The following is a 20,142-nucleotide window of genomic DNA, read 5'->3' on the forward strand; positions in this document are numbered from 1 at the left end:
GTTAGGAAGAAGAAGTTCTTCACCATGAAGGTGGTGAGACACTGGAACAGGTTGCCAAGGCAGGTAATAGAAGCCCCATCCCTGGAAGTTTTTAAGGCCAGGCTGGATGGGGCTGAGCAATCTGCTCTAGTGTGAGGTGTCCCTGCCCATGGTAGAGGGGTTGGAACTGGATGATCCTTGTGGTCCCTTTCCAACCCTGACTGATTCTATGATGGTGATTGGAGGTTTCTTAGGCCTCAGCCTGCAAACATCTATCTGCTGTCTCTTCCAGCCCTGACAATTCTGTGATTCTAAGTTTAGGTTGGATATCAGGAAGAATTCCTTCACTAAAATGGTTACCAGGCATTGGAATGGGTTGCCCAGGGAGGCAGTGGAATCCCCATCCCTGGAGGTATTTAAGAGTTGTGTAGATGTGGTGTTTAGGAACATGCTTTAGTCAAGGACTTGTCTGTGTTAGGCTTGGTGACCTTAGAGGTCTTTTCTAATCCAGGCAGCTCTGATTTTGTGCCTGAATCCCACGAATCCTAAGAGAGTCTGAATCAGCCACCCCTGTTCTCTCCTGACCCTTACAGAATACTGGTAAATGGAAAAGCCAGCAGGAAGCAACAAGGACATGAAGCAGGACAATTATCAGCAGCGCTTGAACCTCCAAAGTGACAAAATAGCATCAGAACTTCTGCCAATGGTCAAAAAAATGATGAGTAATTACAGCTAAGTCTAATACTTGCTGCAAAATGAAACACAAGGAACAAGGCAACAAGGTTTGGAGATTTATTCCAAGCGTCTCTTACAGAGTTCTGCCTAGATGCTGCACCTCCACAGTGGCAGTACTGGGTTTAGCAGGACAGAAATGGTTAGACAGTTACACATAGCAGGACTGAAAGCTGCTTTCACAGGAGTCATGCAGATTTGGACAATGCTTAACACAACAGCGAGGCCCCAATATTAATCTAGGGTGACACTTTAACAAAGGATATGGCTGCTAACAGCATTCCACACCTCTCCACAGCAGTGCCTGCCTGCCTGCTCACTCACCGCTGCAGCACAGCCTCAGAGGTTATGGTCCTGTCCTCCAACGCTCTGAATGATGGAAGCTCCACTACAAAGATGTTGCCACTCTCTGTGCCAAGATACAGGACTTCCCGTGAGGAGTGGGCAAGGACAGCTGTTATCTGTGTCGCGCTTGGTGGAGACCTGGGGGCACAAAAAGAAGCTCATCAGCTGGGTGCAGGAAGACTGCTGCAGCTGCCCTTGAGAGAACTGCGAGCTCAGCAGGGATATCCACAGCTCGCTGGTTTTACAGGCAGACATTTTGAGCCAGGTATGATTTTCTGAAGGAGCTTTAAGGTAAATTAAGTCAAAAGACTTCTGTCAAGTGCATGGACAAAGACCCAGACACCTTTTTACAGATGCCTCTCTTATTAAAATGCCCCCCAAAGAAGCTAGAAAGAGCTCGTCCAAAAGTGGCAAGATGAAGCGAAAGGCAAACTACAGCAGCAGTTTAAACTTTGACTTAAGGGATGCTTAGCTTTACTTAACCTTAAGATTTACAGTTCCTGTACCCACAGAAGCGGGTGCACAATATTAAAAGCAGATGTCACCCTTTACATTGGTACAACACTCCTAAAAGGTGGGCTCCCAGGCCCTATCCAGCTCCTGGTTGATCCCCTTTAATGGATTCACAGTCTGTAAGAACAGGACAAGCTGTAGCTCCAACAACAGCAGAATTTTCTTACTTGGCTATCCCCAAATTAGCTCAAAAGCACTCTTGTGGATTACCCAGGTGGCCCTTTCAAGGTGAAGCGGTGCTCCTCCCGCAGCTCAGATGCTCCACTGTGCTGCTTCAGGCTCCAGAGATGTAAGCTGTTATCATCTAGCAATGTCACCAGCTGGCACTGCAAAACCACACAACATGCTTTTTTTTTTCAGGCCCACAGCATTAAATGTAACACAGTAAACCTAGCAGGGAAGTTGCTGCTGTTCATAACTGCTAAAACAGACCTGGGGAGCCAGCCACAGCTCTTTAATCACGGTGGATACATATTGCAGCAACAGTGCCAGTCAACAGCGAGGGATTTGGGAGTTAAGGGGAGGCAAAAAATAGCCCAAAGGCTAAAACCCGTCTTCTACAGGACAAGGGCACAGGTTATCAGTGAGGGGGACAACAAAGATTTAGGCTTTGGAAAAAAGATCAGCCTATGCTGTAGAGCTCAGGCAGGCAGCTGCAGGCTGTTAGCTCTGCACCTTCTGGCTCAGCATGGTTTGCTGCAACACACCCCAGAGCTTTGGGTGGGGCTGACAGTCTACTACACCACACTCCTTGCATTCTTCGAGTCCAACCTCATTCTGGAAGGTTGTGTCAGAGTCCTTTCATGAGCCCAGCCCTGCTGGCTGGATGTTCAAATTGAAGCATTTTACCTGCAGAACCACACCTGGTGCAACACTCCCCATGGGAGTTTCAGTTTATACCATTAGTTAAGCAAACAGACACCCAAAACCGCCTCAAGAATTAAATCCCTCTCACAGAGAGGCCACTCGTGCTGTGCTGGGGGCGTCAAGCAACAAAGGATGCGGCCAAGACACCAGTCTGCCACTCAAGGGAAGGGAAAGCAGTTAGCCACCAAGATGTTTGGAAAATTCTGCCTTCCTATTTTTAGTTTGTGGCAGTAACTGTTCAGCAATCCCCAGGAGCAAGATTCAATACCCCAAAAGACAAAGGCAACAAGCTAACAGCGCAGCGAGGTTAGCAGCACTGCTTTGAACTCCTGAACACAATTAAATCAGTTCAGCTGCAGCTACTGTGCTGCCTGTTCTGCAGAAGAAAGACCACCCAGACCCACTGACAGAACAGAGGCTGCAACAGGAAAAGAAACTTCTGGCTTCTTCAGCAGGCTGCATGAATCATTCTGGCCTTATTACCATTCCCAATATGCTGTGAGAGCTAAACGGTTAACAGTTACAAACAACAAAGCTACTCTTCCATTTTACCAAGCATCTCCACAGCATCCAGTGCTGCTGAGAGCACAAAATACACTGGGACAAGCACTCCCAACCAAGCAGCATTTGAATGCAGCATTCTTTCCAGTGAGGGTGACAGAGCACTGGAGCAGGCTGCCCAGAAAGGTTGTGAAGTCTCCTTCTCTAGACACTTTCAAAACTCACCTGGATGCATTCCTGTGCGAACTACCCTGGGTGACCCTGCCTTGGCAGGGAGGTTGGGCTCTATGATCTCTGAGGTCCCTTCCAACCTGTAAGGTTCTGTGATTCTGTGAACGTAATAGCAGCCCAGTTGCCAGAACACCTGTCTGAGGTCACCATAAGTTGCAAGGTACAGAGAAGACACTTACCTGATCAGGTATAAAATGAATCTGCATTACAGTATTGTTTTCTTCATGTAAACCCATGAACTCCACCCCAGGAGCACCATATCTGGAGAGTTTGTTGAGGATCTACAGTGTTTAAGATGACCTACAGCTACAATTAATTGATAAGAAGCTTGCTAGCAAGCAAGATGAAAAGAGATTAGTTTGAAACCACATTTTACTGTTAGCCATCCAGGCTGAAAAGAACCACTGCAAACCTACTTTGGTTTTACTCGCTCGTGGCAGGTTTTGCACGCTACAGGAGAACATGGGAAGTTTGCTTCATCCTTCGAGCATATGCAGAAGAAGTGTCTGGACCTTGGGTTTTGGTTTTTTGTTGGCTTTATTTTTTTTCCCTCAGAGATGTTTAGTGGTTTCCCAGACACTACAATCCTGCTTAACTAATTTGTAACCGAGAGACAGATGGCTGCCGCCCGCATGTGGAGTCCAGCCTCTGAACACAAACATCACCAGGAATGAATGATTAAGCAGGCAGAGAGAGCACCAACTTTTCCTTTCTGAGCTGACTGACATGCCTGGCTGGTACTGTGCCATGGGAATCACCTCAGTGTCTCATATATACACATGACTAACTAAAACAAAAAAGTCACTACCTTCAGTATTTAAGTCTTTAATGCCTGCATGGTGAAAAGCTCAGGAAGCTGAAAGCGTTTCTGACTTCAGTTTTTAACCTTTGAAATAGAATTGCTTACCAAAAGAAAAAAAGAAGAACCCTGCCCCAAATATTTAAACAACCCTGGAATTTACAACGTGAAGGATTGCTAAACATAGGCCAAATCCAGTCTGACCTTCTGCACTGCAAGAGCAAGGAGTCTTGTCTAAATATCTGCAGCAGCTCAGCTTCTGTTTGAGCTGCAGTTCAGCTCTGGGCAAGATAATCCCCCTTCTGATCAAACTTCACACTTCAGGCAAACTATTCCAGCCTTCCAGGAACCCTTGCTTGCAAATCTGTACTCAAGCTTAACTTTTTACAGAGTCTTCAAAAGTTGCACAGCCTGATGTGGTCAGGGAAACACAGCCCAGGCTGATCAAAGGAATACAGTTTGATGGCTCCTGATCGTGTTCCAATGGCCATAAGGCGAAGAAATGGGCTGTAGCCCAGCGCGCTGGGTTGATGGGGAAATCCATGCTCCACGGTCTGGTAGAGAGAAAGAAAACAATCACAATCAGCAGCACGTCGTACACAGTTAACAGACAGAAGTTAAACATGGCATGGCAGTGCGAAATACAGCACTTAATGGCAGCTTCTTCTGCTGAGAAGTATTCAAACTCAGGTTTTGGGCTCCCCGGTTTAAAAGGGACAGGGATCTGCTGGAGAAGGTCCAGCGGAGGGCTATGGGGATGATTAGGGGACTGGAACACTGCCTGATGAGGAGAGGCTGAGGGACCTGGGGCTTTTGAGTCTGGAGAGAGAAGACTGAGAGGGGATTTAAGAAATGTTTATAAATATCTGAGGGATGGGGATCAGGCTCTGCTCATTGCTCCCTGGGATAGCAGAAGGAGCAACGGGTGTAAATTGCAGCACAGGAGGTTCCAGCTCAACACAACAGAGAATTACTTTACTGTAAGGGTCACAGAGCACTGGAACAGGCTCCCCAGAGGTTGTGGAGTCTCCTCTAGAGACTTTCAAGGCCTCTCTGGATGCGCTCCTGTGTGATCTGAGCTAGACTGTATGGTCCTGCTGTGGCAGGGGGATTTGGACTCAAGGATCTCTTTGGGTCCCTTCCCACCCCTAACATCCTGCGAGATTAGATTTGCTGAACGGTAGCCTAGGGATGAGTCGATTCCAAGAACTCCCCCGGCTCTGCAGCCAGGATATGCAGAAGCATAACAGAAATGAAAGAGAAACATTCTGAAAACAGTAAGGCAAGCAGCAACCCTCTTTATGTTAAGGCTTTAAATCACTCTGCATAAGCCCAGCTTACTCAGTCGCCACGCTGCACTCCATCACTCCACATCAACTGTACCTCTGCAAACCAACTGCTCAGCACAATTCCAAAGGCTCACACAAATACTGCCTATTGTAAGGGCAGCTTTATCTGCCAGATTCCACACAGGGCAGCCTTCATGACCTTCTCCTGTTGACTGACATCAAGAAATAGTGCAAAGCTATGAAGAACAACAGCGCTCTTCAAGAAAGCTAAACAGATTTCCTGTGGGGCGGTCCGGAAAGCTAACAAAACCAAGATCCATTTTCCAGAGACAGCAGAGAAGGATGAAAGTTTAGAGAGCAGGATCAGCTCAGCCACCTCAAACTAATTGAAAGCCATTTAGCAATGAAAAGATGTCAGTGGCTATCATGGGGAGCAGCAGTATGTTGTTTGGCTTTAGTGGCTTCTCTGCAGTACAACTTACACTGCAACAAGACAAATCAGAGATTGCATCAGGTTGGAAGAGACCCTCAAAGGTCATCTTGTCAATCCCCCTGCAGCTGAGCAGGGACATCTTTAACTAGATCAGGGAGATGTGGAGCATGTTGTACACACCACACTTAGCAGAGCCAGTGCATTTAGACTGGATAATATTGTGCCTTCCTTACAGGATGCTGCCAAGCTGCTGGTGAAGTAGCTCAGTGGAGTTTTTGGAAGTGCTAATGTACAGCTATTATCATCCTTCACACCAAACGAGTCTGCCTGAGTGTTCCACAACACAGAGCCTTGTAAAGAGAGATCTGTCTGGCATAGGGCCACTTCCTGGGAAAACCCTATCATCCTTACGGTCCCAGCTTCTGGAAAATACATTTATCATAAGGTAGGCTGCTATAAAACAGCCTCAGGACCACACACACCAAATAAAAATGAAATAGAAGAACAAGCAGAGCACACTCCAGCTACAGGAGTCAGCACTTGCACCTCACTCCCATCCTCTTTTTGAGGCAGAGCTACCACAGCGCTTGGCTTTAGCGTTTCTTCAGCCTAAAAGTAACACATGGACTTTATTTCCTGCACAGTGATTTCCCACACAGTGATTTCCCAACTTAATCCTTTGCAGGAGAAGCAAACGAAGCCAGTTTCAGTTCTGTGGTCATGCCACTAGCCTGAGGTGCTCTCAGCTGCTACAAAGTAGTTTAAATGCCCCTTTTACTGTTTCTGCTCAAAGACGCAGGCACGGGCGGGTATGTCTGACTCCAGCCTCTGCCAGACTGCTTCAGTTTTGGTCGTTTGATCCCAATTCCTAAGTTGTAAAAGCAGACTTCCTCCCTCTAACTCATCAGTTACCCCAGTCTGAGGTCCTGCTATGGATAAATGAGCTATTTCAGATTACCAACTGGAAGCGTCGGAGCATTTCCCTTGCCAACTCCTAAGACTGGGCAAAGAACTTCCTACTTTTTAACCTTTTATATGTAGTAAACCAAGATTAGCATTACTGGCTCCAAGACCACTGAGTTTATTTCCCCTTATGATAACTTCATTTCCAGCCTTACTCATTTATGATCTCAGAAGGCAGTTTGAGTGCTGGTTTTGTGTTATTAAAAACAGGTTTTTGAGAAGCCAAGCTTCCTAATGTCACTCTTGAAACCATTCCTAACCAGAGCCTTTGCTTGGCTACAAATAAAAAACTTCCTAGAGGAGGCTCTGTGAAATCAGGAACCTATTTATGGACTCTGAATTGAAACAGGGCAGCTTCCTAAGCCAGCACAGGCAAAAGAGGAACTTCATTGTACCGTGACAGTAGCTACTGAGCCTGGAGAAGAGGAGGTTCAGGGCTGACCTCACTGATGTCTACAACTACCTGAAGGGAGGCTGGAGCCAGGTGGGGTTGGGCTCTTCTCCCAGGCAACCAGCAACAGAACAAGGGGACACAGTCTCAAGTTGTGCCAGGGGAAGTATAAGCTGGATGTTAGGAGGAAGTTGCTGCCAGAGAGTGATTGGCATTGGAATGGGCTGCCCAGGGAGGTGGTGGAGCTGCAGTCCCTGGAGGTGATCAAGGAAAGCCTGGATGAGGCACTTGATGCCATGATCTAGATGCCTGGATAGGGCTGGGTGCTAGGTTGGACTGGATGATCTTGGAGGTCTCTTCCAACCTGGTTGATTCTATGATTCTAAGAGAAAAGCTTCCAACTTGTCACAGCTGTGGGAGTATGAAGCCACAGCACACAATTCTGGACACGAGACTGAAGGCAATGCATGATCTAACAGCAAATCAGACAATTTAATTGAATCAGGTACAGAATGGGCAACAGACATCAATCCACTGCCCCCCACAATAGAGTGAGCAGCTCGTTAGGGAGACAGCAGAGCGATTCTACTGTTAGTTTTCAGCCTGTTCACAGTCACTTCACTGTCACACCTAGGTGATATTTTCAGTGAAAGCATCCATTAGAAACTGTGTTTATTCTAAATTTCTGCCAGCCCAAAAGATAAAAGCTTTAGCATCATTCTCCTCATAGAAAACCATGACTTGCATCATACTGTACTGCCTGGTAGGAAGCTGTCAATACTGGCTTTAATATTTGCCTAATTACATCTTTGCTTTGATGTGCTAATTTGTAAAAACATTAGAGCAGTCAATAAAAGCTTTAATTTTCAGGTATGAGAGCTATGAACTGCTAACTGATGTGCACCATTCAGGAATCATAATAAGAGGAGGGCAATTATTTTTTTTTTCCCCTTCAGGTTTTCCTCTAATAAAAAATTTGAAGCAACTTCCACATCTCACATGAAACTCTTCAAAAACTACAGGAGTAAACTGTTAGTAGTAAAAGGGCCCTGCAGAAAGCAGTACCACATGCAGAAGCACACACACACACACAAAAAAAAGACATAGAATTGTCAGGGCTGGAAGGGACCTCAAGGATCATCTATCCATGGGCAGTGACATCTCACACTAGAGCACAGTCTCATCCAGCTTGGCCTTAAACACCTTCACAGTGTATTACTGCTCATAGTGTAAATCTGCTACTGGTTTCTGGTAGCTTGGAATCTTCAACCAAGATGCTCATCACACATAATGAAGACAACTCCAGTCTGTGTCATTCATTTGTTTCCACAGCTGAGCAGGAAAGGCATCGGAGTGGCTTTTGGGCTATAGTTGACACCAGCTGGGCCAAGCATTCACATTCACCATATTGATTGCTCAGATCTTTTTCCTGTACTTCTTCACACTTTGGTGTTAGATCACATCAAGGCAGCTTTTCAGCCAGCCTCCTTTCCTCCCCTTCTCTGAAGCAGCTTTCATCAGCCCATCCTTTCACCTGCTCAGCAGGTAAACCCAGCAAGGGGGAGCGAGGGGGGCAGAAGGCAGGAGAGGTTACAATGGAGCCTTTCAGCAAGGCTGAAATAAGAAACTAGAGTGCCCACAACCTGCCCTCTTTCTCAAAAGAGCCTTTGTTTCTTTGAGGAGAGGTAGGAGCTTTGGGTTTGGTTCTCCTCAGACCACAGATTTGTCAGACCCAGCAGCAGTAAGCTTGGTGTCAGCAGCACTACGGAACAGAAATGCTTCGTGTCAGTTATGTTTACTGCAGGAAAGAAGCAGCCAAGCTTAACAGTTGCTCCCAGCCCACACTAAAGCTGTGTGCTGATCGAACTGGGTGCTGTCTTCCTCCTTTCATTCCTCTCCCTTTCTCCTCTTAGACTGTTTATATGACAAAGCAAAGATAAACCCGACCACAGGCAACACAAACCCTCAGCCTTTGTTAATGTCTCTCCTGAAGGAGCAATGAAGCTTGTACGTGTTAAATCTACTTTGCATAGACACTAACTCTGATTTAAGGTAAACTTACCCATCACACCCATTAGCAAAGGGTTAGGATGACTGAAAAGAAGGGGGGGAAAAAAAACACAAAGCCATAAATTAAATGCAACGTTCCCAGTCTGGTAACGTTCAGCTGTAAGACAGGCTGGTTCACCTGTGTGTTACCCATCAGCTTGTCTGACAATGCCAGCCTGAACATGTTTGTTCTGCAGGGCTTGGGCTGAGCCAAAGGCATCCAAATACTACTTCCAAAAGCAGGATAAACTTCAAGAAGCAGACTGCCAAGTCCACATACCTGATCCTTCATCCTATGCACTGAGCTAAAAACAGATTCTTGCAACAGGTACACACAAGCATGGGAAGTTCTTACTCATACAGAGAAACAGATATGCAAAGCTAAGTGACTGGCAGAATTTGGGAAGGTGTTTTTTGAAACAAACAAATCTGAGGACAGTTGGAAGAGCCAGGCCAGTGGTCAGTTAAAACCAACTGGACCACCTCTTACCTGGAACAGAAAGGTAAGAGGGAAGCAGTAAAAAGATCACAACCTATTTACGCTTGAAGGAGAAAACCAAACCAAAAAAATGCCTCCACCACCACTTGGCAGGATTTATTAAACTGAAGTCCTTTACTAGGTCAGCATGGCCAAAGACATTCCACTCTATTGACACTAAACTTGCATGGCAGCATCCAGTCACGTTCAACTTCAGTGTAAACAGTACAATGAATGCCGGAATCCCCAGAACCTGAAGACAGAAACCTTCCATTTAGTCACCACCAGCATCACACACTGCAGAGCTGCAAACACCTCCAGGCAGCTTTCCTCTGATCAGCAACTTCACAGTGCCACAGAATAATTCCTAAGCAGGTTCTTATCCAAAAGTGTTCTAAAGACCTCAAATAACAAGTGTTTAAAACCTTGCTTGCCAACACTACTGTGCTTGCTTTACAAGCAGGAGACAAGGACAGCTTTGGCACAGAAAGGACTATGTTTCTTGGCTCCTTGAAGCCACAGCCTTCAACAAGTCAGAGTTGTAAGTTCGGCTTTCCCAGATCATAGAATCACATAGAGTCATAGAATAGCTTGGGTTGGAAGAGACTTAAAGAACATTTATTTCCAAGCCCCCTGCCATGGGCAGGGACATCTTCCACTAGACCAAATTGCTCAAAGCCTCATCCAACCTGGCCTTGAATACTTCCAGGGAGGGAGCGACAGGTAAGGGCAACTGATATGTTCTCAGTCTGCCTAGCTATGAGCAGGTATTTACTATAACAGAGGGCAAGGGTTTTCAAATGATCCATTATTTCTGGAAATACTAGGATTAGGACACACAAGACTCAGAAAAAAAACACAGCAAAACATTTTTATGCCTCCAAAAAAAGTGTAATGTAAAAGATTCTGGTATAATGTTAATTCCCTTTCCAACTCTTGCTGGAAAAGAACAAGTTACTGTGACTTAAAAGTGCAAATGCATATTGTAAGGTCTTTAATTACCAAGCTGTTAATGAAAATAAACCATTAAGGAGCTGACTACTTCGGATACTTCTTAAAAACAAGATGCAGTATTTACCTTTAGGACTGAATCAAGTGGAGTGACAAATCCTGATGTCAACCCCTGATGTTTTGGGAAGTTTCCCTCAGCTGCAAAACTCTAATTCCTTTAGCCCTGTTTTTCATTAGCTAAATTAGTCTGTCTGTGGCAGGTGAAGTTTAGCCAAATATTCTCATAAGAAAAAGGAAGAGACAGACTTGAAACAGCAGAGGTTTTTCCAAAGTATACGCAATTGTGTACACTTATGAGCAATTCTGACCCATCCTTGGGATGTCTTTTCTGAGGCTGACAGTGCATTCAGCTAAATGCAGGCAGCTCAGTCCTGGTCTTCATTTACTGGAACTTTTACTGCATCTACACTCGTGGCAGCAAGAAGAAATTAAGCCTGAAGCATTCTTGAGTTCCTTTAGTCTTCCCAATGGGAGGGAGGTTTGCAGGGAAATGTTGTATTTCGCTCCCAAATTACATTAAATCTTTCCTCTCAAAGTTCCACTTTATGCATCTGCACAATCCTAATGAATCAAGGAGGTCATTTCCTAGGCTGACTTCATTTATCCATTTTACTTTTCAGCAAAATTCCATTTAAACCTTGGAAATACAAAACCCACAAATATATTTCTGATACCCAGCGAAGGTGTAAGTGGCCATTAGCCCAGCAAGGAATTAATACTAGGCATTTACAAAGAGGAAAGCACCATACTCCTGGCCAGGGCTCAAAACAGAAATGCCCAGAGTGCTGGGTAGATGGCACAGCCAGGGCTGTTTCCTCATCAGAGGGAAGGGAAAAAAACCCTAGAGATTCAGACCAAGATAACAGCAATTCATTATTAATGGCCATCGTGCTCTAGGTGCTACCACATTTCTACCACAGTCTTTTAAATGCACATTTAGAAACAGAGCTACACTTCTAACCCCTAAGTCTAGTCAGGGACAAAGAACTCTGGTTTCAGCTGCATCACGAGCTGTGGCTTACATAGAACGGCTCAGGTTGGAAGGGACCTCCAAGATCACCTACTCCAACCTTCCCAAGAGACAGGGACACTTCTCAACTAAACTCAGCTGATCCTCAGTCTCATCTAACCTGGCCTTGAACACACCCAGGAGGCACTCACAACCTTCTTGGGTAGCCTATTTCAGAGTCTCACCCTTATACTGACAAACTTCTTCCTAAGTTCCAGCCTAAACCTCCACTCCCTCAGCTTCAAACCATTTCCCCTTGTCCTGTCACTAGACACCCTTTGGAAAAAAGTCCCTCTGCAGCCCACAGGATCCCTTTAGGTATCCATAAGATTCTCCTGGAGCCTTCTCATCTCTAGGCTGAACTACCTCAGCTTATCCTCACATCACAGGTACTGCTTAAAGAAATACACCTTAGCAAGTCTTTGGAAGCTGTATCTAACCTCAGGGTCATAGAATCAACCAGGTTGGAAGAGACCTCCAAGATCATCCAGTCCAACCTATCAGCCAGCCTTGTCCAGTCAACTAGACCATCCTCACAGCTCTCTAAAAACTAACCCCTGCTGCACATGCCTGACTGCTAGAGAGCTCCAGGACACGTTCACACCGCAGTGTGCACATTACCTAAAGGTCCCAAGGAACAATCAGTTCCAGTACCAGAAGCAGGTTGGTCTCTGTGCATTTCTGTTGCTCAGGCACCTTTAGAGAAATGTTTACTGTCCCAGCAGTACTGCACACAAGCAGTGACAATACTGTGACACAAGTAGCCACAGCACACAGCAGGGCAAACCACACAACTGAGTATATAAAAGCTGCTGAGAAGATCTCTTCTTTCAGGCAGTGCCACTCAGCAGTCTGACAGTGTCCTCTCTCTTACAAAAGGAAAGCCAGAATGGAGAACATGCTTATGAGCCTAAACTAGTCAGGCACATTGGAGGCAAAAAGGACAGAACTGAGGACACAAAAAAAGCAATCCAGCAAACCACCTCTCCTAAATTTAACTTTCCCACCCACGCTCACGTAGGTTTTGCTTCCCTTTACACCATGCAGTGGCTCAGGGTAACACTGCCTTGCACACACACATGGCTTGAAGTTTGAGGAGAACTCTGTACCTTGTTAAACTGGAAAAGGTCACGTTTGAGCCTCTCTCTCACTGGATCATGTCCGGGTCTTAAAAACCTTCTCATCTTCCTCGCTGTAGTATCTTGGCACCAAAAATCCTAACGACAGAAAACAAAAAAGAGCAAAGCACATAAACAAAAGCAGCCTGAGAAGAACAGCAGGCAGAAGTAGGTTATTTATTTCGGTTTAGCAGGTAACACAAATCAGCCAGAGCAGAACAAGACAACATCGCTATCGAGTAACTAAAACCTGACACCACCACGGAGCAGCATCTCTGCTGCAGGACTCACACGGCACCATTTTCACACTGCTAAAGCAAACCAGCACAGAAAAATCAGGAGGATTTCTGAAGTTTTTACACTTGGCTGTTTTGTGATGGTTTCAGCTGACCTCATCCAAAGCACAGGCAAGCAAAAGTGCAGCATTTGCATGAACATTCAGGCAAACCCAACCTAAAGGCTAACTCCCAGGCTCACAGGCATTATTGACTAGTATCAGTTTTCACCTCAGGTAACCCTCCAGCTATTGAGGTAAAAAGAGAAAGAATCCCATTTTAGCTCACTCCATGGGTAGGGCAGAAAGGGTGCTGTGCTGCCTGCAGGGCAGCTGCATTAATTATTAACTTGCTTTTGTAAAATATCAACCCTAACTCCCTGCTCAAGGTGGGGGCAGGGGCAGGAAATCTTGCACCTGCAGTTCAGTGCACAAGCCTTTTAGTCTCACTACCTTGTCCCTCACACCACCAGCAGGATCCAAGGAGGACAAATTAGACCAGACTTGTGACCTTGCAATCACACCCAGGGGAACCAGGCTACAGCCTCATGTTCTGTACAGCTCAGGAGAGTCTTTGCCACATTTCCCCTCTGCAGAGGTGCTAAGTGGCAAGTAAAAAACTCTGTCAGCTCAGGAGCAAAGGTGTGAATCACATCTGACAACTTCTCCATAAGTGCTCCTGCCTGCCCTGACCATCTTTCATAAGCTCCAGTTTGCAGGGTACAGGCAGCTCAGCTGCTGCTGAAGCAGCTACTGGACACTCCAGTCAGTATTCTACTGTAATTTGCTAGACAGGAAATTCCAGCAATTCACCAGCTGCTGTGTACACAGCACACATGCACAACGGGGGGCAGAACTTCTGAGGTGCAATCAACCACCAGTACAGACATTCTATTCTACAGCAACCCATCATCATCAGAGCTACAAACACACAAGGTAGGGAGCAGCAAGGTGAAGGCTGCTGTCACAAAGAGGGACCAAGAGTGCCAAAGGGACTGCCAAAGAGCCTTGAGCCCTTCTTCAGACCGTGAGGCTTGAGGGCAACAGAGGGATGAGAGCTTTCTCTGCCTGTGTGGATGGGAGTAGCACAGCTGGCAAACATAAGGCTGGTCTTTGGTGGCTTCAATCAGCCAGCCATTCCTGGGGAGCATGAAGTGTTTTCTCAAATGGTTTCTAGCAAGGCCTTACCAGCTGTGAAGACCAAAAAGGAAACGTTATTACAAACAGGATGCTCCACAGCCATCTTTCTGAGTCTCTTCAGAAACTCCCCTCAGCCAGAATTTGTACCTCTCTGTTGCTTTGCTCCCCTTTTACCTTTCTTGTTCACACTCTGAGATCTCCAGCCACCTGCACAGTACGGCCCAGAGCCCACTAAGAGGACTGCAATGCAGACCCGGTTCAGAGGACCAGATCACATCAGTACCAAGAACCCGAGTCACTTAACTCTCCACGCAGAGTCTCCAGCATCTCCACTCACCACAGAGAAAAGTGTTGCCGAGCAGGCAGCTACAAGCATCTGTGTTTGTGAGCCCTGCCATCAGTGCATGCAGGGGTGAAGAACGTGCACAGAAACACACAGAGCAAAAAAAAAAAGAAGAGAAAGGATACAAATGCAGCTTTCTTGGAAAGCATATCCCTCTCCACGGGCAGTCAGTACCTCCAATGACATTTCACATCGCAAGCCTTCTTTCACCAGACCTTCCTGAGAGAGAGGAGGACATATTCACACAGGGCTGCACCGAAGTTCGCAAAAGGTGCAGAGCAGTGACAAGCTGCTGTGCTATGCAGGGAGAGCATATCACACCCATGTATAACACACAGCTTGCCCTTAGCCAGACAAGGAAAGGAAAGTGCCAGAGACGCACCCTTTCCCGCTGTCAATCAATATCCCGGACCTGTTAAACTAGGCAAACCCACAGAGAAACTCTGCTAATTACCCTCCCCGCTCAGAAAAGAGATCTCCTCAGCTGCAACAGCAGAGACAAACCCACTGCTAGGAGCGAACTAAGGAACAGGCTTGATCTGAGACACAACTTTAGGTTTAACACCTTGCAAGAAAGTTTTACCCTGGAACATTAATTGCATCCAGGAGCATGCTGTTTTCACCTGCTTATGCAAGAGATCTTAGCATTCACACTCCAGCCCACAACAACTTGCTCAACTGGCTGAGGAGGCTCGTAGCTCAGAACCAAGCAGTAGCTCACTTGAAGAAACGTCATCCTGATAAACTGATGTGTCCATCACCCCCGGAGAAGGCATGCCACAGAAGTCATCTCTTATCAACTTGCATCAGGGTTTTGCACCTGACCAAAGGATTCCTGCGTGTCACAGTGCGGGAGGAGGCGAGAGGAAAAGCAGTTTTGAGCAAAGGGGAAGGGAATGGCAGCCCCTGCAGCACAGGCTGCCCAAGCAGAATTATCCATTACCAGCTTACAGGGCTCCTGTCAGCGAGAAGAAAGTTTCTTTTTTTGGTACAATAAGCAAGTGTCTTTTCCAATTCTAGATAAAGAAAAGATTCCACAATCTGTAGAGGCTTATCTTCCAGATGCACATTTCCATATTAGCCAACCAGCTTCTCTCCCACACACCTTCAGTGTCTTACATAAAACCCCGACCCCATGCGCTCCGCAGTTATCTGCCAGTCAGCGTTCACGACCATATGGTAACAGTTGTGGCTACCAGTAGCCAGAGAGGAATTCACCAGTAGCCTCTGAAGCCATGCCAGGTCTGCATGTATCTAATGTTCTTCTTTTTCAGGGAAACAATTCTTTAGGCTTTCAAAGAAAAGTTTCTTTTACCAGAAACTATGCCTGACATTCCCTTCTGAGACGCATTGAGGTCTGCTGTTTATAAGGCAACAATAGCCCAGGCTGAGTCAAATCCAGTTTTGCTCCTATTCAATGCATGGACAGCAGACAGCAGAGTTCACAGTGCATAGAGTTCCTGCTGCTTTGCTAGCTGAATGCTTAGCTAAATACCACGAGGTACCCTCTTCCACCTGACTTGATTAGATCCAGCCACAAAACAAAAGCTCTTCGCTATACGTACAGCAATGCAATGAGAGCATGAGCTGCCAGATGATCCTGTTTCCAATCAGCAACTAACATCCCAAAGAGACTTCATTTGGCTTCCTTGCTCAACTCCACTCATTTTAGATGTTGAGATTTATGGAAGTACACATGCCACGTCTCAGACCCATGTTCCATAGAAGGCCAAATACTTCTTAGGAGAGGCATTAAATGTTCTTCACTGCTAAGCGTCAGCAACCCCATCAGAGCTCCACGGTTTGCTTTGTCTTCACTGCTTGTGTACATAGCAACAGGTCTCAGTGCCCAAGCACAGTTTATTGAGACACCCTAGATACTCTCCATCAGCTAGGTATGGGGTGAGGGGAATCACTCTCTGTAGAAATTTGTTACAGTTTTTTTCTTATGTGCTCCCATCATTGTGTAATCTCTAGACAGACATACAGAAGAACCAACAGTCTAAGTCCCAGTCACACAAATTAAGCCAGTCTTACAAGATGAGGGAGTCCAGGTCAGCAGTTTTTACTACATAGATAGTAGTTAAGCGTGGACAAAGTCCCAGGTTAGCCCCACAGCAAAAAAAACAAACCCATAATGAGTTTATTTTGGTCACGTAAGAGTTGCAAGGTACCATCTGTTTGCTTCCTAGGCAACCTTTACTCAACTTGAGCAGGTTTTCACTGGGATTAAGTCCAACAGCCTTCTTTTCAGAATGCCACAAGCATCTCAAGAACTCTTAAATCTTGCCTTGCTTTAGGTCTCCTTTTCATTCTTTCCTCCTCATCGCTTCCTGCTTACAGGTCCTTAAAGGGAGAACTTCTCCCTATGCATCTGATAATGCTTTTGTCAACCCTGCCAAAATAAAAGAGGCCTTATCAACGAGCTTTGTTTGAACTACAAGCAGTTACTGCTCCTATAACAAACAGTCACCGCCACGGCCTCGTCTGAACTGGGTTTCCTCCCTCAGCCAGAAGCCTGCCTTGTTCCTGTTACCAACAGTCCACAGCGACAGAACAAGAGGCTGGATCAACTGCACAGGAAAAAGCTATTCCTGAGCACCAGGGATCTCACAACAACAAAGATGATCAAAGCATCACTGAAATAGCAGCCTTATCAAGTTTATCAATTGCAGGAGCCATCAGACATGACTCGCTGGGAACCTGCAAGTTTAAGAGCAGTTTCAGCTTGAAGTTGGCTATTCTTTAGCTGGGTTGTCACTGTGAATTTCATCTCTACAGTCAGGCTCAGCTGTAATGCACCATCAAGTCAGACACTCAAGAAGAAAGCACAAGACAAGCAGAAGAGCTAGAGGAAGGGAAGGAGCTGCCACAGCACGTGGAAAGCTTGGAAGCTTAAGACAGATGTGGTTTAATGGTAGTAGCTTAGCAGTAGTGGTGGAATTGTGAGCTCCAGACAAGTAGTTAGACTTGATGACCTCAAAGGTCTCATCCAACTCCAACAGTTCTACAATTTTATGATTCTTCTAGGATAAAACTTCATTGGGGAGATATTCTAACACATTAATCTCACAGTTTGATGAGATCATGCAGAGATCCCTTACACAATTGCTAATCAACAGATAGTGCCCAGCACTCCTGGCTTTATGGCAAGGAGAGTGTTTAGATGCACCCTGGCATGCAGCAGTCAGGCACGAGCAGAGAGGCAAAACAAAGGATTTATTTCTGTGAACCTGGAGACACAGTTAAATGAACAACTGAATTGGCTGTGACAACTCCTTGTTCAGGTGGCTGCCCTACCACAACACAGAAAACTTCACAAGATCACAAGATGTTAGGGGTTGCAAGGGACCTCTGGAGACCTTCGAGTGCAAACCCCCTGCCAGAGCAGGACCATACCATCTAGCACATGGGAACACATCCAGATGGGTCTTAAAAGTCTCCAGAGAAAAAGACTCCATGGCCTCCCTGGGGAGCCTGTTCCAGTGCTCTGTGACCCTTACAGTAAAGAAGTTTTTCCCTCATGTTGGGGTAGAGCTTCCTGTGCTGTAGTTTACATCCACTGCCCCTTGTCCTATCACAGGGCAAAAGTGAGCAGGGGCTGTTCCTTCCTTCTTAACATGCAGCCCTCCTGTATTTATATACATTTATTAGATCCCCTCTCAGTCTTCTCTCCAGACTGAACAGTCCCAGGTCTCTCAGCCTTTCCTCATAAGGCTTAGGGCTCCAGTCCCTTACTCATCCTTGCAGTCCTCTGTTGGACTCTCTCAAATAGGTCTCTGTCCCTCTTGAAAAATAAAACATCAGAGACAGATTCTCAAGATCTCTTTCAAAACAATTAAGAACCAATCCTACCAATCAGCCAAGTTCATGTTCATTCACAGCTTTGTGCTTGGAGTTACCAGGAACCGCCCACTTGCAACAACTTTACTACTTGTGCAAACCTTGTGTGTCATTATGACTCCTATTGTGTTCTCCTTGTTATGGGAACATGACAACGCCAAGTTTCAAAACTCTACGGCAGAACAAATTCTTTGCACCCAACGATGCTATTGCACACCAGGCAAAACCCTTTGTAGGCTTCTCCTGAGGAGCAGGATTCAAATGGAAGAGCAGCTTGTTGTTGGAACAGCACTCCACACCATAGTGGGTGAATGGAGTAAACCACAAAAGCATCTGCATCTTAAAACAACCCAAAGACATAATCAGAAGAAACTTTTTAGGTGGGAATTGGAGTTTCCATATAATTTCTGCACAGAAATCAAACTTTCAGCTACTACCAGTCCCTCCTTTGATAGCTATTTTAGAAGATTAGATTACTAGCAGTAGTACCTACTTTTATTGCCATGTACTAATGGCATTATACATATTTAAAACATCTCTGACATGTCTCACTGCTCTATGTCAGCCAAGAAAACCTCTCACCTCTTCCATAAGCAGTTCCCAGTAACAATCATATTACTGTCACAAAAAGCCACTAAAAGATACAGGATCCTCAACTGGTTTAACTCATGATAAAAACCCTTCAGCCACTACTTACAGCAGATGCAATTTGTGCAAAACTAAATGAAAGATGCTCCTCGGATATCTTCATGGGTGGTGCTGAGAACTCTTCTCCCTTTTCAACACTCTGAACTAAACAGAGCCACTCAGGTAGTTCCAAGCCACTCTGAGCTGGATTAGGGGCTGCTCACTATTTGCACAAATCCATGGGTCAGGTTGTCTTTACAAGGAACGTGCCAGGATGCACGGAGAAGCCTCAGGACCTACCACCGCTTTGCATTCCCCTTGCCAGAAGCGCCAGCTTCCCAAATCAAAGCAAAAATCACCAGGCAGCTGCTCTGGGCATACAGCTTCACCTGGGACTTGGTAAAGCAAGATATTCCAGTTGACTGCCAGTGCCCTCAAATGACTACAAAGGGCAGCATTCCCCATCAAGTAACACCACCACGGGCAACTTGTATTATCCTCTCTTGTCACTGTCCTCACAGAAGTCTAAAGATTCATCACATTACAGTGCAGACACCCAGACCAAGAAGTCTTCTTCAGCTGCTCCACACTGTCAGCAACACTAAATACAAGCACAGAAAGCTTTCTCCGAAGTCAAGGTTAAGCCTCACCTTCGGGAGAGAGAGATCTCAGTAACCAGCTTGTTCCCAAGCCACAGCTGCGGGGCAACTTGAGACAAAGGCTAAGCAACTTGTTCCTCCCTCTTGTTTCACCTGCTCGCTGCTAGAAAAGTAGCCTGCTTCCTCACCCAACAACATCTGACAGCTTTGGGGAGGGAAAAAAAACCAAAGAGCAACATGATGCATTCAACACGGGCAGGGACTTGACGGAAAAAGAAAGAGCAAACTGCTACCGGAGCGTCCCAAAGAGACGTTGCAGTTCCAAATCACATCTGCCCCGCGCCGGCCGCAGCAGATGGAGACCCGCAAGGCCGGGCTGCGGGCAGGGACGTCTCCCACTGCAGGACAAGGGACTGCTCCGGGCCGGTTCCCGAGCTGCTGCGGCGCTCGCTGGAGCATCTATCCCGAGGCCGTTCTAGGAAGCCCCCCGGGGCAGCCCCGGCCCGGACCCACTCCCGCTAAACCAGGAAGTTATGGAGCGGGTGGCCACAGCCGCGACCTCCGCCAGAAAATCCCAGGATGTGCAGCTGCCCGCCGTGCCCCCCGGC

General features: G+C 46.3%; 1 protein-coding gene across 7 annotated transcripts in view; it reads right to left on the bottom strand.

Annotated features, from left to right (window-relative positions):
• The window catches only part of LLGL2 (LLGL scribble cell polarity complex component 2), a 40,352-nt gene that overhangs the window by 19,347 nt on the left and 863 nt on the right, over positions 1 to 20,142 (bottom strand). For 5 of the 7 annotated variants that reach the window (XM_064151035.1, XM_064151034.1, XM_064151033.1 and 2 more), the window contains 5 exons: positions 12,700 to 12,807; positions 4,424 to 4,521; positions 3,348 to 3,429; positions 1,780 to 1,895; positions 1,036 to 1,194 (listed from right to left, as the gene is read on the bottom strand). In XM_064151035.1, the coding sequence (XP_064007105.1) occupies positions 1,036 to 1,194; positions 1,780 to 1,895; positions 3,348 to 3,429; positions 4,424 to 4,521; positions 12,700 to 12,774 (530 nt within the window). In that variant the 5' untranslated portion in view covers positions 12,775 to 12,807. Of the gene's footprint in view, positions 1 to 1,035; positions 1,195 to 1,779; positions 1,896 to 3,347; positions 3,430 to 4,423; positions 4,522 to 12,699; positions 12,808 to 14,639; positions 14,751 to 19,005; positions 19,777 to 20,142 lie in introns of those variants that run through there. The other 2 variants (XM_064151032.1, XM_064151036.1) reach the window with 2 other exon arrangements.

Source organism: Pogoniulus pusillus, chromosome 11, assembly GCF_015220805.1.
Source record: "Pogoniulus pusillus isolate bPogPus1 chromosome 11, bPogPus1.pri, whole genome shotgun sequence".
Lineage (NCBI taxonomy): Eukaryota > Metazoa > Chordata > Aves > Piciformes > Lybiidae > Pogoniulus > Pogoniulus pusillus.